This window comes from Xiphophorus couchianus, chromosome 6 (genome assembly GCF_001444195.1).
Source record: "Xiphophorus couchianus chromosome 6, X_couchianus-1.0, whole genome shotgun sequence".
In the NCBI taxonomy this organism is placed as follows: Eukaryota; Metazoa; Chordata; class Actinopteri; order Cyprinodontiformes; family Poeciliidae; genus Xiphophorus; species Xiphophorus couchianus.
In genome coordinates, this window is record NC_040233.1 from 2,354,296 (window position 1) to 2,367,132 (window position 12,837).

Genomic DNA, 12,837 nt, shown 5'->3' on the forward strand with positions numbered 1-12,837 from the left:
GGGCCGGCAATTGGTCATACTGACAGTGAATAAGTGAGTACATTTTGGAGCAGGAGCCTGAAAGAGAGCCTCAGAGAGCCTGTGGGCTGAGGGTGAACTGCGTCCCTGCTCAGACACACGGCAACTCCGGGGAGGAGACCTGTCTGAGCCCGGCCCCACAGGTGTCTGTTTACGGGGACCGATGCGAGTTGAAGGTTTCCAGTTTATCGCCGTCAGAGCGAACACTGATTAGAACCGGAGCGCTGCAACACAACCTATGACCCGACTGGGTGAGTGCCATGTTTCACTCTCTATCGAACACTTTTTAAAGTTTTGCGATTGTTAACTTAGAGTATCACAAAGTTCTACTAAAAAAAGTTAATATTTCTTCCGAGCAGGATATAAGTTAAGTTCTTTCTCTTTAAGTATAAAATAAATAAAGTTCCAGGAAGCAGGAGAAGTGAAACATTAGACTGTCTAACATGTTTTCATGTCAAGTCCAGTTGAGACGTGCAGTTTCTAGAAGTAAGATACACTATTGACCAGCAACTTCAGAGAGTTCTGACCCAGCTGGCCAATCTTATATCGGAGCTTAGCCTCTCGTGGTTGGCTGGCTCCCAGCGGGGCCCTACAGGTGTCATACAGTGAAGAAGCAGCAAAGGGGGCCACATACGGCCCGGTTCTGCCCCTGCCTTTGGTAAACAACACGCATGGTTGCCCCGGCTCTGCCTCCTCTCTGCTGCCTGTCTGAATAATTGAAGCCTGCTGGGTTGAGTTCTTCTGTGGAGACAAGGTGCTGGTCATCAATACTGGAGAGAGTGTGGAGGTGGTTCAGGAGCAGGGAGGTCCATTATGAAGCATTTACACGCTACCTAAATCACTTTGATGATGCTTCTGTACAGCTCTGGAGAAAATGAAAAACCCCATTCATGGTTATTCCACCAAATATTAATGTCTGAACTCTTCCTGAGTTGAAACGTTAGTATTGTTGTTTCTAAATAAATATAAACTTGTTTTCTTTGAATTATTTGAGGTCTGAAAGCGCTGCATCTTTTTTTAAAATTGTTTTACCATTTCTCATTTTCTGCAACTAAATACAACATTTTTGCCTGGAATTTCAGAGACATGTTGTCAGTAGTTCATAGAATAAAAGAACAATGCTCGTTTTACTCTACATTGTTTTACGTTTTTCATATACCTATGAAAAATAAAACCAGAGAAACTGGTCATTATTATATATATATATATACTGTATATCATTGTTTTGTTTCTTCTGATGTCAGTGCCTCGTTGGTCCACTCTCTATCTCTTTCCCTAGCAATGACCCTCACAAAGTAGTTCATAGTTGCAAAGGGAAAAAGATCATTGCAATATATGCAGTATTACAAAGAACTGATTGGATGTAATAATTGACTGGATGTTATATTTCTGCAGTCATCCATTTAGAGTTCATTCGAATGAACTCTAAATGGCCGTAATTAACACTGTTGTAGTGAGTACAATTGCCCTGAAAACTCTGTCCTCACAGCAACAATATATCTGCAGCATCATGCTATGGGGAAGCACAACACATTTCTCTGATCTTAATTTCATAATCTCAAAACGATACTTATTTCTCCAACTTCACAATTATGCCCTTTGCGATGTTGGCGTAATAAAACAGACTGTAGTTTGTGGTTACAAACGTGACAAATATGAAAAAGTTCATAGCATATGAATATAATTACAATACACCAGATGTTTTGATTTGCTGACTAGTTTTGACCATAATTTCCTTTCTGTTCCAGGAATATTCTCAGAAACATGTATGAGCCCCGGTACTATGACAGCCCCCCTGTGTACAGTCCTCCGTACAGCACCACCTCCCACAGTCTCTACCTCCCAAGAAGCGTCCATTCCCCTCAGAGCCAGTATGTCTCCTATGCCCACCAGCCTCCTCCTGATTCCTACTACATGGAGGGGCAGCCACAGCACTTCTACAGGTGGTTCTCTCCCCCGGGTTTTGTTAAAACCTTCCAAGGAACCACAGCCCTCATGTGCTTCATTATCTTTGCCTGCGTGGCTTCAACGCTGGTGTGGGATATGAATGGGTTTGGGTACGGGGGTTACGGTGTTGGGGACGCGGTCTCTGTGGGCGGAGCCGGCTCGGGCTATTATGGAGGCAGCTACGGCTACGGTGGCTCCTATATGACACCACAGTCAGCCAAGGCAGCGATGATTTCCATGGTGGCCATCAACTTCCTGGTTTCACTGAGTTTCCTGGTGGGAAGTTTTTCCAGGTCCCGGATGATGCGAGGGTGCAGGTTCTACCTCACCATTTTCATCTCTGACATCATCCTGGCTGTTTTTCAGGTGGGTTCTCAAACACAACACACGATATCATAACGAGACACTGGGCACTTTCTAGGATTACGTGTAGACTGTTTACCAATAAGAAGATTCATTCATGCCACTATTTTGAAAGTTTGGCTCTCATATCTCGGTCTAATTGGGGTGAGGGGCGAGGTAAGGGATTCTCTTCACATAGAACTCATAAATATTTGGAGCTTTGAAGGAAAAAAAACAGTCAGATCCATCTCTTTCAGAATTAATCAGTTTCATACCTGTTGATTAACGCAGCTTCAAGCTCGATCAATAAATTTTCCAACATTGCCCCCAGACTGAAACTTTTGGGTTCAGATAACATGATTAGTAGTAACGCAGGGTGTCTCTGGTTTAGTGATTTCCGGCTCTGCCTGTTTTATGAAGTTGAGGGAATGGTTAAAACTGCTGTGACTAAATGGGCCTCTTTTGGCTTTCAGGGCATCATTGATATCATCTTTGTGATTGGGGTGAACCCCATGTCTCAGAGCTCACAGAGCATGCTGTATAACCCCATGCTGAGGATGTGTCAGAACATCCAGGGGACCCCGAGTCTGAGCGGCAGCGTGGGGGCCGGTTTCCCTGGAGGCTTTCCCCTGTACAATCAATACCTTTACCACTATTGTTTCATGGACCCCGAGGAGGTCGGACCAGTACTTTTACTCCATTTTACTCCATCTTTAGTAGTTTTTTTTTTCAAACCAGTTTGATTTGATTGGATAAATCGTAACATCTAACTTCTCCTTTGTTCAGGCAGTGGGGCTTGTTCTGGGCCTGTTGGTGGTTGTAGCTCTGTCTATTTCTGCTTACTACGCCTACAAGACCCGCAGCAAGATTTGGCGCCATGGAAAATCAAACATCTTGTGGGATGAGCCAATGGTCAGGCTGTCAGACGGGCATGATGTTCTGGACTGGGTGAGTGTGCCTGTCTCTCCTTACTGATTTTTATAGACATATTGCAATGTGACAGCTCGTGTGGAAGATACCCCCCCCCCCCCCCCCCCCCCCCCCACAGACTCCCAGCTCCCTGCTGCAGGGCAAAAAATTGCTCGTTGACGATGACTACCGTTGGTTTTAGCTGTCCAGTTGTCAGTATAATGTGCTTATATGTATTTAAAAAAGAAAAAGGGATGCAGTGCTTTGCTACTTATTGTCAACACAATGACAAATAACAAGGTCCAAGAGTATCACATTTCACAGGTCAGCAACAAGTTTTAATAAACAAGAATAGCGAGGGAGACGGAGGATGGTCAGTTATGTTAGCTTAACTTTGACAACCTTAACATCTAGATGTGCTGCAGAATTCAGTGTTTCGATACAGATAACAAAAGAGATAAGGTGACCAACACACCAAATCTTTAACAGATCATCAACAGAGCTGGCAAGCCACTGCTATGTTCAGATGATCACTTATTAATAATCACAAAATAAACATCAAGCCTAAAAACTTAATATTGAAATGGACTGAGCGTTTTTGTGGAAAATATCTGCTTTTTGTATTTGGTAGAGCTGTTGTCAGCCAGTCGCTATGGCAACAGGTATGGGTGTAGTGCAAAGCTGACACAGTGTAAGTCTGACACAGATAGATGGGAAAAGGAAGAGTATGAGTGGTTTTGAGTTACTCTTCAACAATTTTTCTTTATTACTATTCCTTTTCTGTGGCACATTGAACTAAATTAATAATACCTACATATCCAGGTTTCCTAAATTTCCACGGCAGTGCGGTTATGGATGACAAGTAAAACAATAGTCTTTTTGCCCTTCAGCGTTGTGCGCATGCAAAACATTCCCGGTTGTAAACGATAACATTCAACATGTCTTTAGAGGATATTCTTGTTTTTTGTTTTTCTTGCAGTCTTTCTCAACTGAACAAATAAATAATGGCAAGGCAATGTTACCCTAAATCTAGGATTAATCTTATACATCTAATGGCAGCTCTTGTGTTAAATGTTCTGTGGTTGAGCCCCTAATTCATCACCCTAAAATATCGAGCTGCTTAATGTCATGTCTTGTGTTTAAAAAAAAAAAAAAAACATTCAATAGTGAGAGACATAGATTTATTGACTACGGAGCCCTCTAGAAGACATGGGAATTTTTTTTCTTTTGTGTTACTTTGCAAACGTATTGCGTTCCCTCACAATACTTTTGCGTTCTCTCGCAATAATGTACTATTCAGTTCATGCAGAACTGAATAGTACATTCAGTTCTGCATTAACTGCTTTTCTAACAGTGCCATCGTACTTTCTGCTATTATATAAGGATTTCGTAAGGCTTTTCCATGTATCTTAATATCTCATTGTGAAATATCTGAAGTTTTATATCTTTTTCTTTAGGATAGAAATGCACCACAAACCTATGATATAAACAGCAACTTTAGATAAGAAGAAAGAAAGAAAAAATATATTCAAACTATTTGAACTATTTCTGAGTTATTATTATGGGATAATCAGCAGACTGACAGTTTTGATTGTGTTTCTATTGTGTTGGTAGTCTGAATGGTTTAAAGAACTTTTTTCAGTGCTGTTCCATCTCAGCCTTACACAAACAGACATAAACATGAAGTGAATAAATCGATTTTCAGTCAATGTTTTGCACCAAAGAGTTCAGAATAAACACTTTTTCACTGAGGCTCTTAAAATGTGCATATATTTGAAATTTTAAATTGACATTTGTGACTGTACTGTATACAAAATAGACCATCAAATATTGCAATAAGCATATTGCGAGGGAACACAAAACTTATTGCGAGGTAATGCATTGTGAGGGAAAGAACTTTTTTTTTTCCATGTCCCCCAGTGGGCTCTGTAATTGACAGCTAAGAATAGACATGCTGGAACAAAAAAACACAGAAGTAGTCCATTAGAGATTCAGATAGCAACCTCTTTGTCATTTACCAACTCTGGCACATGGTTATATTTGCTGTGATTGTCATTTCACTGTGGACAACATGGGTGCCCACTCTTCATTGACTGAACATTCAAACAAGCATCTTTAGTGGTGCAACTGACAGACACTGTAACTTTGTATTTGTTTTGTTTGTTTTTTGGTTGAATGCTTTTGCAGTCATGTTACCCTAGTCATCAAGCCACACAGTCCCTACCAAAAAACTGTCATTATATCCTGCTGTAATGTGAATACTACTGCTGACCATGTTTTTATATGTAGTGGTCACTGAGTTTCAGCAACTATTCAGTGACTGAATAGTCATTTCCTAGTTTCACTCTGACTGATCATTAACCAGGACTGAGATAACAGCTGCACTGCACTCATTTTAGAATAGTGTTTATGATAGGAAACAGGTCAGAAAACCTTTATAAAGGAACTGACTGTATGGTTATTGTAGCAAGTTCAGGATTCATCTTTCTGGAATTCATGATCTGTCACACAAACATTTCCTGCATAAGGTTGGACTCTGTGGGATCAGGCCTGGGAGGATTGCTTAGTGTGCTGATGCAGCCAATGCACAGAGGCACCGACGGTGTGATTGGTGTGTGCCCGACTTTACGCCCTGTTCAATGCATCAATTATAAACTCCTCTTTTAGGAACAACTGCGCTCCGCCTGTAAAGTGCGCAGAGCAGCGCATCGGAGTGCAGCAAAGACGCATGCTGTATAGAAACAATTTAAAATAAAAACAGACAACACTTAGCCCAGTGTGGGGGCAAATAAACCTTATAATGCACTGGGTGAAACCCTGTAACTATGTATGGTGCTATCAACATAAATTTCATTAGAGGTTGAGATTTTGGTTGGGTTTTTTTTGTTTTGTTTTTTTTGGAGTTGGGCAGGTTTTGTGTTGTTTTGGGGCTGGAATCTGTCAGTCAGATCTGACAACCCTGATCAGGAGGAGTTTTGCAGCTAAAATCTGCAGGAATACATCTTATATGAATGTCATCAGTGTCTATACCTGATTAATAATATGATGATGTTAATTTTCACGTGTGATTTTAGAAAAACATCAATAGACTTGCTAACTGTGTTGTTGACAACCAGCTAAGTGAAGCGGCTATGTGTTTACATGTACATCTGTAATGTGTTAGTTGTTGGGCTTCAGGATACTCCATCCATCCATTTTCTAACACTCTTGTCTCTAGTGGGGTCGGGTGGGGTACTGGTGCTTATCTCCAGCTAACGTTCCAGGCGAGAGGCGGGGTACACCCTGATAGGTCGCCAGTCTGTCGCAGGGCAACACAGAGACAGGCCAAACAACCATGCACACACACACACACACTCACACCTAGGGAGAATTTAGAGAGAGCTTCAAGATACTGTTGAGAATAAATAATTCTGTGTTTTTCCTTTTACCTCTTTTAGCTAGTAGCAAAGCTAAAGCTAAAGGAAATGGTATGGTAGGAAATGCCCTCAAAGCCAGGGTTAAAGGATATGACACACTAGGGAATGCCCTCTTTAGAGTGTAGCTTAGATAGAAGCTAACAAAGGGAATTACCAATTGTTTTTAGGTGCCATTTTTTCTGCTAGCTCCTAGAGGTAGCATGTCAGATGGACCAGTGGTATTTTGGTATTAATAAATGGAATTCATGAATTAAACTCACTGACTCTTCAACCTCATTCATCAAGAACTTAGCATGGAGAAGGATAATTCTCCACAATACCTTCAGGTTTGTTTCTCAGAAAGTAGAGCGCACACATCTGTCTTATGACTGGAAATCTGCAGGCCTGATCAAGGGGATCTCAACAAGTGGCGTCTGTTTGTGAGTTATGCTTTACTCTTTCTGATGATGGTACTCCACTGTCTATCAGACCGTAATCCTGTGATACCAGGGAAGAATTCATCATAGTACCGTTGTGCTGTGACTCTATAGCATCTCTGCACTGACTGGTACAAAGCGAAGGAGCACACTGAATCGGCTCATCCAGCCAGGTCTCTGCGTGCATCCTGCTCATCGAGTTGAGGGTCTCTCCATTGAGATGCAGGCCCTGTTCTGGGGCTCTCTTGTATTGCACTGAAGACGCTTGCCTTGCAGGGAAGCATATATAATGTATGGCTCATGTATAATGTATAGAAAGGGTTGAGTTGCATTTCTGTTGCTGTGTGAATTCCCACAGAGTGAGGTGGCACTAAATGATTCAATTGTGAAGGTTCTTCATCAGATCAGTTCCTGAGTAAAATATGATTTTTTTTTCACATGCTACATTTTTGTTTCAAATGAGCAGAAGAAGGTTTAGACACACAGGAAGGGGAAAAATAAGGAAAATAATTTTGAAAACCCATATGTTGCTATTTAAATCTAAGACAATTTACTGAAATACAGTTCATTTTCTCATTTTCTTATACAGTGGTAGGCAGTCTGAGAAGCAGAAAGTGAACTAAATTTGTCCCTCCAGTGGATCAGCTTCCTTGGATTATTTTCCCCACACTGAGCATGATCCTGTGACACCACATTCATCAGATCGGTTTCAACAAGCTCCTTTCCTCCCACATCAGCCCTAACCCTGTTTGACTACACAGCCATGCAGAAATGGGTCAAATACAAGAAGTCTTTAATATTGCATTCCGCAGTAAGAGTGGAGATCACATCAGGCAGATAGTTCTTCTGGCCTTTGAAGTTGACATTTTTGTCTCTGTGTTAAATTACATTGTAGCCAAAACCTTTTTTTAATTACTTCCTGCAGTTTCAGTTTTACTGTGCCACACTGTCATTTTTTTTTTCTTGTGAGTGCAAAATTTTTCTTTGTACATTTCTGATGATACGGAGATGCACCCGCATTCCCTCTAATAACACACATCTCTTGTCAGACGCAGTGGGGAGATTTGTTTTTGTGTTTTCTTCCAGAGAATTAGCTCGGCTGCTTGTTGAGAGGATTTAAGGTGAGACTCAGGGGAGGCTGGAGGGAAGGAAGACACATGTCAGAGCTGTCATACGGTCTCATACTGGGGGTGAGGCGGTGTGTGTGTGGGGGGGGGGGGTGCATGCGTGTATGTATGTGTGTCTGTCATTGTATTTGGTACATTGTAAGGACAATTTTTTAAATACACTATGTCCTTGGACCCATCCTGGAGCATTCTGAGCACATGCTTCAACTGCAACAGATGACTATTATTAATGCAAAGGATACATTTTGTTTCAATTACACAAGAAAAACGTTTCGAGATTGGTATGTTTCCATTAAGCCAATTTATTTTCGTAATTTCAAATTGCGCAGTTCTCTGGTTAACGGAAATGCAGCTACAGGCTGTGTGAGAGTTTTCCACTGGGTCCGGAAGGGAAGGTTTATATCCTAAATGTATCTTTTCCAAAAAGATGCAAGGATATGGTTTGGGTGCCTTTAGTGTAAAGGTTGACACTACTCTGTACCCTGAAGCCTCTCAGGAAGTTCCTGCAAAGCCACAGAGCAGGAACTAAATGGATCAGCAGGCACATTGAGGTTAAAGGGCAGAACGATATATTTTCAAGACACAATCAAGTAACTGTTAGATTCAGTTCAAAGGCTATGTACATCAAATATGACTAAAAAGAAGAGTTTTAAGAAAGGTTATTAACACCAAATAATCCACTCTATTAAACAACTCTGTGTACTGCAAGCTTTCTGTGTGCATTCATGCAGAACTGAGGAGCAGAACTGCCTCTGTTCTGTGTTTGAATTAATAAAGGGAGCAGAGGAGGCTCAGAGCAATCTGTGTGCTGCTTTAGAGAAGAGTTTCATCAGCTTCATGCGTCACTTGAAGGCATTCTTGCAGGCTTTTGAATATTCGTATCGGTCAAAGTGACCCTTAGTTAAATAAACAGAGACGGACCTAGTTTCATTAAAGTAGGAACAGCTTTGGTAGAGTAGATGACAGAATAAAACAGGAAGAATAGTTGTGGAAGTGTGTGAACGGTGCAGCATCACAGTGTGTGTGAATGAGTATGTTCTATATACTGTATGTTCTGGTCCTACTGTAAACATGCAATATTCCCTAACCGTCAGGTTTTTGAGATGTATCTATGAGATAATGATTAATCATTTTTCACTTTTAATGTGACATTCTGAACATCTAGTTTAAGTCGACTGAAAACAAAGAAATCTAGAGAAAGGAAAAAATAAAACAGCTGCAATAAATTGATTGCATGCATCTGAATTTCACTTTTCAGTCTTGTTTTGTGTCTGGCAGCCATATTGGAACAGAGGAGGTTCAGACAGATTTTTTATTTTTTATGAATGGAGGTCAAACTTTCTGACTTCACGAGTCAAATTCTGCAGCAAAATGAGGCAAAACCTTCTGCTTTGATAATGTTGCTCATGGAGATATCAGGTTTATGCAGAACAAAACTTTAAAGGATCTAAAATATGAGTCATATTTCGGTTTGCTTGATTTCATAGTTTGGATGTGTTCAGTAATAGTTTACATAGTTATATAACCTGTAACACAACATATTTGCCCTTTGAGCGTAAATCAGTATTTTAAATGTGGATTTTTTTACCAGGTGACTGACATTATAATCACATTCTAAACATTATGATTCTTTTGTGATTTCCTTATTTTTCCATTTGCTCCCTTCCCCTGCTCCATCCCTTCAACTGTGATTAGCTCCTCTGGCTCCTCTGTCATTTCCACTTCTTCCTTTCACTCACTGCTGGTTCATCCGTCCATACACTCCTCCATTATTCTTCTCAAGTGTTTTCTGTTGCTTTATGTGTATCTCACGGTTTCCCTGAGCTTCATGTAAGTTTTCCTTTCAATTTTTGTTCACTAAAGACTCAGAATATGATCCTACACTCTGCTTCGCCGCCTCTACCTCCTTGTTCTCGATAAAATGTGCAGTCTGTGGATGTTGTTGCCAGGTGAACCACGTCGGGGAGGCGCGCAGCACCCAGCAGGCGCCCACCATTGTGGTGTCAGAGCACGCGGCGCCTGACCTGAGGGCGGAGAACAGCGGCGGCCACAGCGAAGGGCACAAGGAAGCTGATGCTTGTCTAATCTCCAGGTCAGTCCCCCCCAAAGAGTTCTGACCTCTGGGTGGGGACGCCCTCTGCACACCCACTGACAGTACAGAAAAATATGTGCAGAAACATCAACTTTTAGAATTTTTTCTATTCCCTATTCAATGATTACTATACTTATCTAGCATAAATGCTGCCTCACAGCTTCGGATTTTACTGGTCATGAGTTTTAATATCAGATAATATACTGACACTTTTAATGCAAGTTTTAAAGCGATTTTGCCTTTAAAGTGTCATTATGTACCGAATGACGTTCATGACAATAATTACCATTCATGAAAACTCCTCCATGTTCATGACAGTATCTAATGCACACCCCTTCAAATAAAGTCTTACCTAATAATAACAGTTATCCTATATAAGTTTCTTAATTCTAAACTTTTCATCATAATTTTTGTTTTATTTTTATTTTTGCATTTTTTTTCCTAGTCAGTGTACACCATGACCCCCACTTTGAAAAAAACAAAACAAAACAGTGATCTAGGTTCTGAAATGTTCTTAAAGTCTGTGTGAAAATGTTTCTCTTATTGCTGATTTTGTGTTTCTTGTCAGTTCCTGCACAGAGAACAGCGCCAGGCACGACACTGAGCCTGTCTACCAAAACACAAGAGCCACGGTTTGTTCCAGCAGCTCCTACGAGACCGACAGCGTGAGGAAGCTTCCTCTTCATCACACCAACAAGAGGGAGCCTCCTCTTCATCACAACAACAAGCGGCCGCAGAAACAGCTCACAGAACCCACGCCTGCTGCTCAGCTGGCGGCCGAGTCCCAGTACGAAACTGGTTACACCTCAGGGGACACTGGTAATGAGCTGGACTGGGACCAGAGAGATTACCTGTACAGGTGGGTCAGGTCTCTGCTGCTGTCTCCACGCCAACAAAATCTCACCTTCATCTGATACATCAGATAGAGAATGACAGAAACATCCATCGTTTAAAAATATAGCAATACAGATTGTGATGAGTATAATCTTTATGTCACGCTAACTGGCTGTTGAAGTGATTTCTGTTTCACACCTGAGATGCTGATGAACATGTGGTTCAGTGACAGTAAAACGGCAGTAATCAGCTGCGTGCCTCCAGGATGTACCCAGCCATAACCACAGATGAGCAGCGTCGCCAGTACAAGAGAGAGTTTGACTCGCATCTGGCCCACTACAAGAGGCTCTGCTCTGAGATGGACCACATCAGTGACCAGGTGCACAAACTGAGCCGAGAGCTGGACACGCTGGACGAAGGCTCCGTGAGGTACCAGGTAACCAGAGAGAGGAGAAAAGCCTCAGCTATTTCAATATGCTTTATTTTTGCTCTTCCAGTTATATTTACAGTGCCTTGCAAAAGTATTTGCCCCCTTCCCCACCCCTTGATCTTTTTAACATCTTTTCACCATGCTAACATAAACTTTTATTAGGTTTTTTCTTTTTTGCTACACCAGGAGAGTCCAAACGTTTTAGTTACATGGGCAAAAATTGTCAAGTTAAAGCTGCAGGATATAACTTTTATAAACTTTTTTTTATTTTCATTTTTTTAAGCTGCCACTGTGTCGTGACACGATGGTAGGAGACAGATACTCTGTGAATCAAACTTCTCTGACTTCTCCCAGCGCTAACTAGAAACAGCCAATCGGAGCCCGGAGGTGGGTCTGACGTAGCGAAAGCTCCTGCAGTCATAACCAAGGCTCACATGTCTTTGATGAACATTTTGTGTTCAGTTTTTACTGAACAAGCAGAGGGTGACTTCTGAAGGCAAACTCTACTGAATACTGGGATGTATTCAGGAGAATCAGACTGAAGGAGAATGAGGATAGATACATCCTGCCATCCTTTTCCAAATGTTATACATTAAAATCACTTCATCTATGTGCTAATTTGGGTTTGTTACATAAAATTTCAACAGATAAAAAATGCATGAGAAAAAAGCACAAAAAGTAGGAATGCTTTTGCAGGATGCTTTATTTGTTTGTTTTTTTTGTTCTGTTTAGCACTAGCTAAGTCAAGACTGCAATATTTGTTGAACTTTGTGAACATGTGAGTGGAACATTTGTTTGTGACTTGCAGGGTGTAGCAGATGAATACAACTGGCTGAAAGACCTGAAAAAGGTACAGTGACCTCTGACCTCTGTGTCCATCAGAGCCTTTAGCCCGTTAGCCACGTCTGCTATCACTCTGTTACACACAGCTGGAACCAGATATTTACATACGCTGAATAAAAAGACACTTACACATTTTTTTTCATTGTCTGAAGTCAAATAGAAAAAACCCTGGTGAGAACATTTTATTTATTTTTTTATTTTGTAACTTTCCTCAAAGATAGATTTAGCCAGTATCCAGGAATCTGCCTTATCAACTGTATGACATAAGTTAGGTCAGGGGTGTCAAACTCCAGTCCTCAAGGGCCGCTGTCCTGCAACTTTTAGATGTGCCTCTGCTGCACCACACCTGAATAGAATAATTAGGTCATTAAGGCTCTGGAGAACTGATCTACACAAGGAGGAGGTCATTAAGCCATTTCATTCCAGTGTTTTGTACCTGTGGCACATCTAAAAACTGCAGGAC

At 41.3% G+C, this 12,837-nt stretch overlaps 1 protein-coding gene across 1 annotated transcript in view; it reads left to right on the forward strand.

Moving 5' to 3' along the window:
- The window catches only part of LOC114146730 (occludin), a 15,307-nt gene continuing 2,470 nt past the window's right edge, over positions 1-12,837 (forward strand). The window contains exons 1-8 of the mRNA XM_028021039.1: positions 1-269; positions 1,767-2,331; positions 2,781-2,984; positions 3,094-3,255; positions 10,125-10,267; positions 10,836-11,126; positions 11,366-11,537; positions 12,340-12,381. Coding sequence (XP_027876840.1) covers positions 1,783-2,331; positions 2,781-2,984; positions 3,094-3,255; positions 10,125-10,267; positions 10,836-11,126; positions 11,366-11,537; positions 12,340-12,381 — 1,563 coding nt within the window. The 5' untranslated portion in view covers positions 1-269; positions 1,767-1,782. The remainder of the gene's footprint in view (positions 270-1,766; positions 2,332-2,780; positions 2,985-3,093; positions 3,256-10,124; positions 10,268-10,835; positions 11,127-11,365; positions 11,538-12,339; positions 12,382-12,837) is intronic.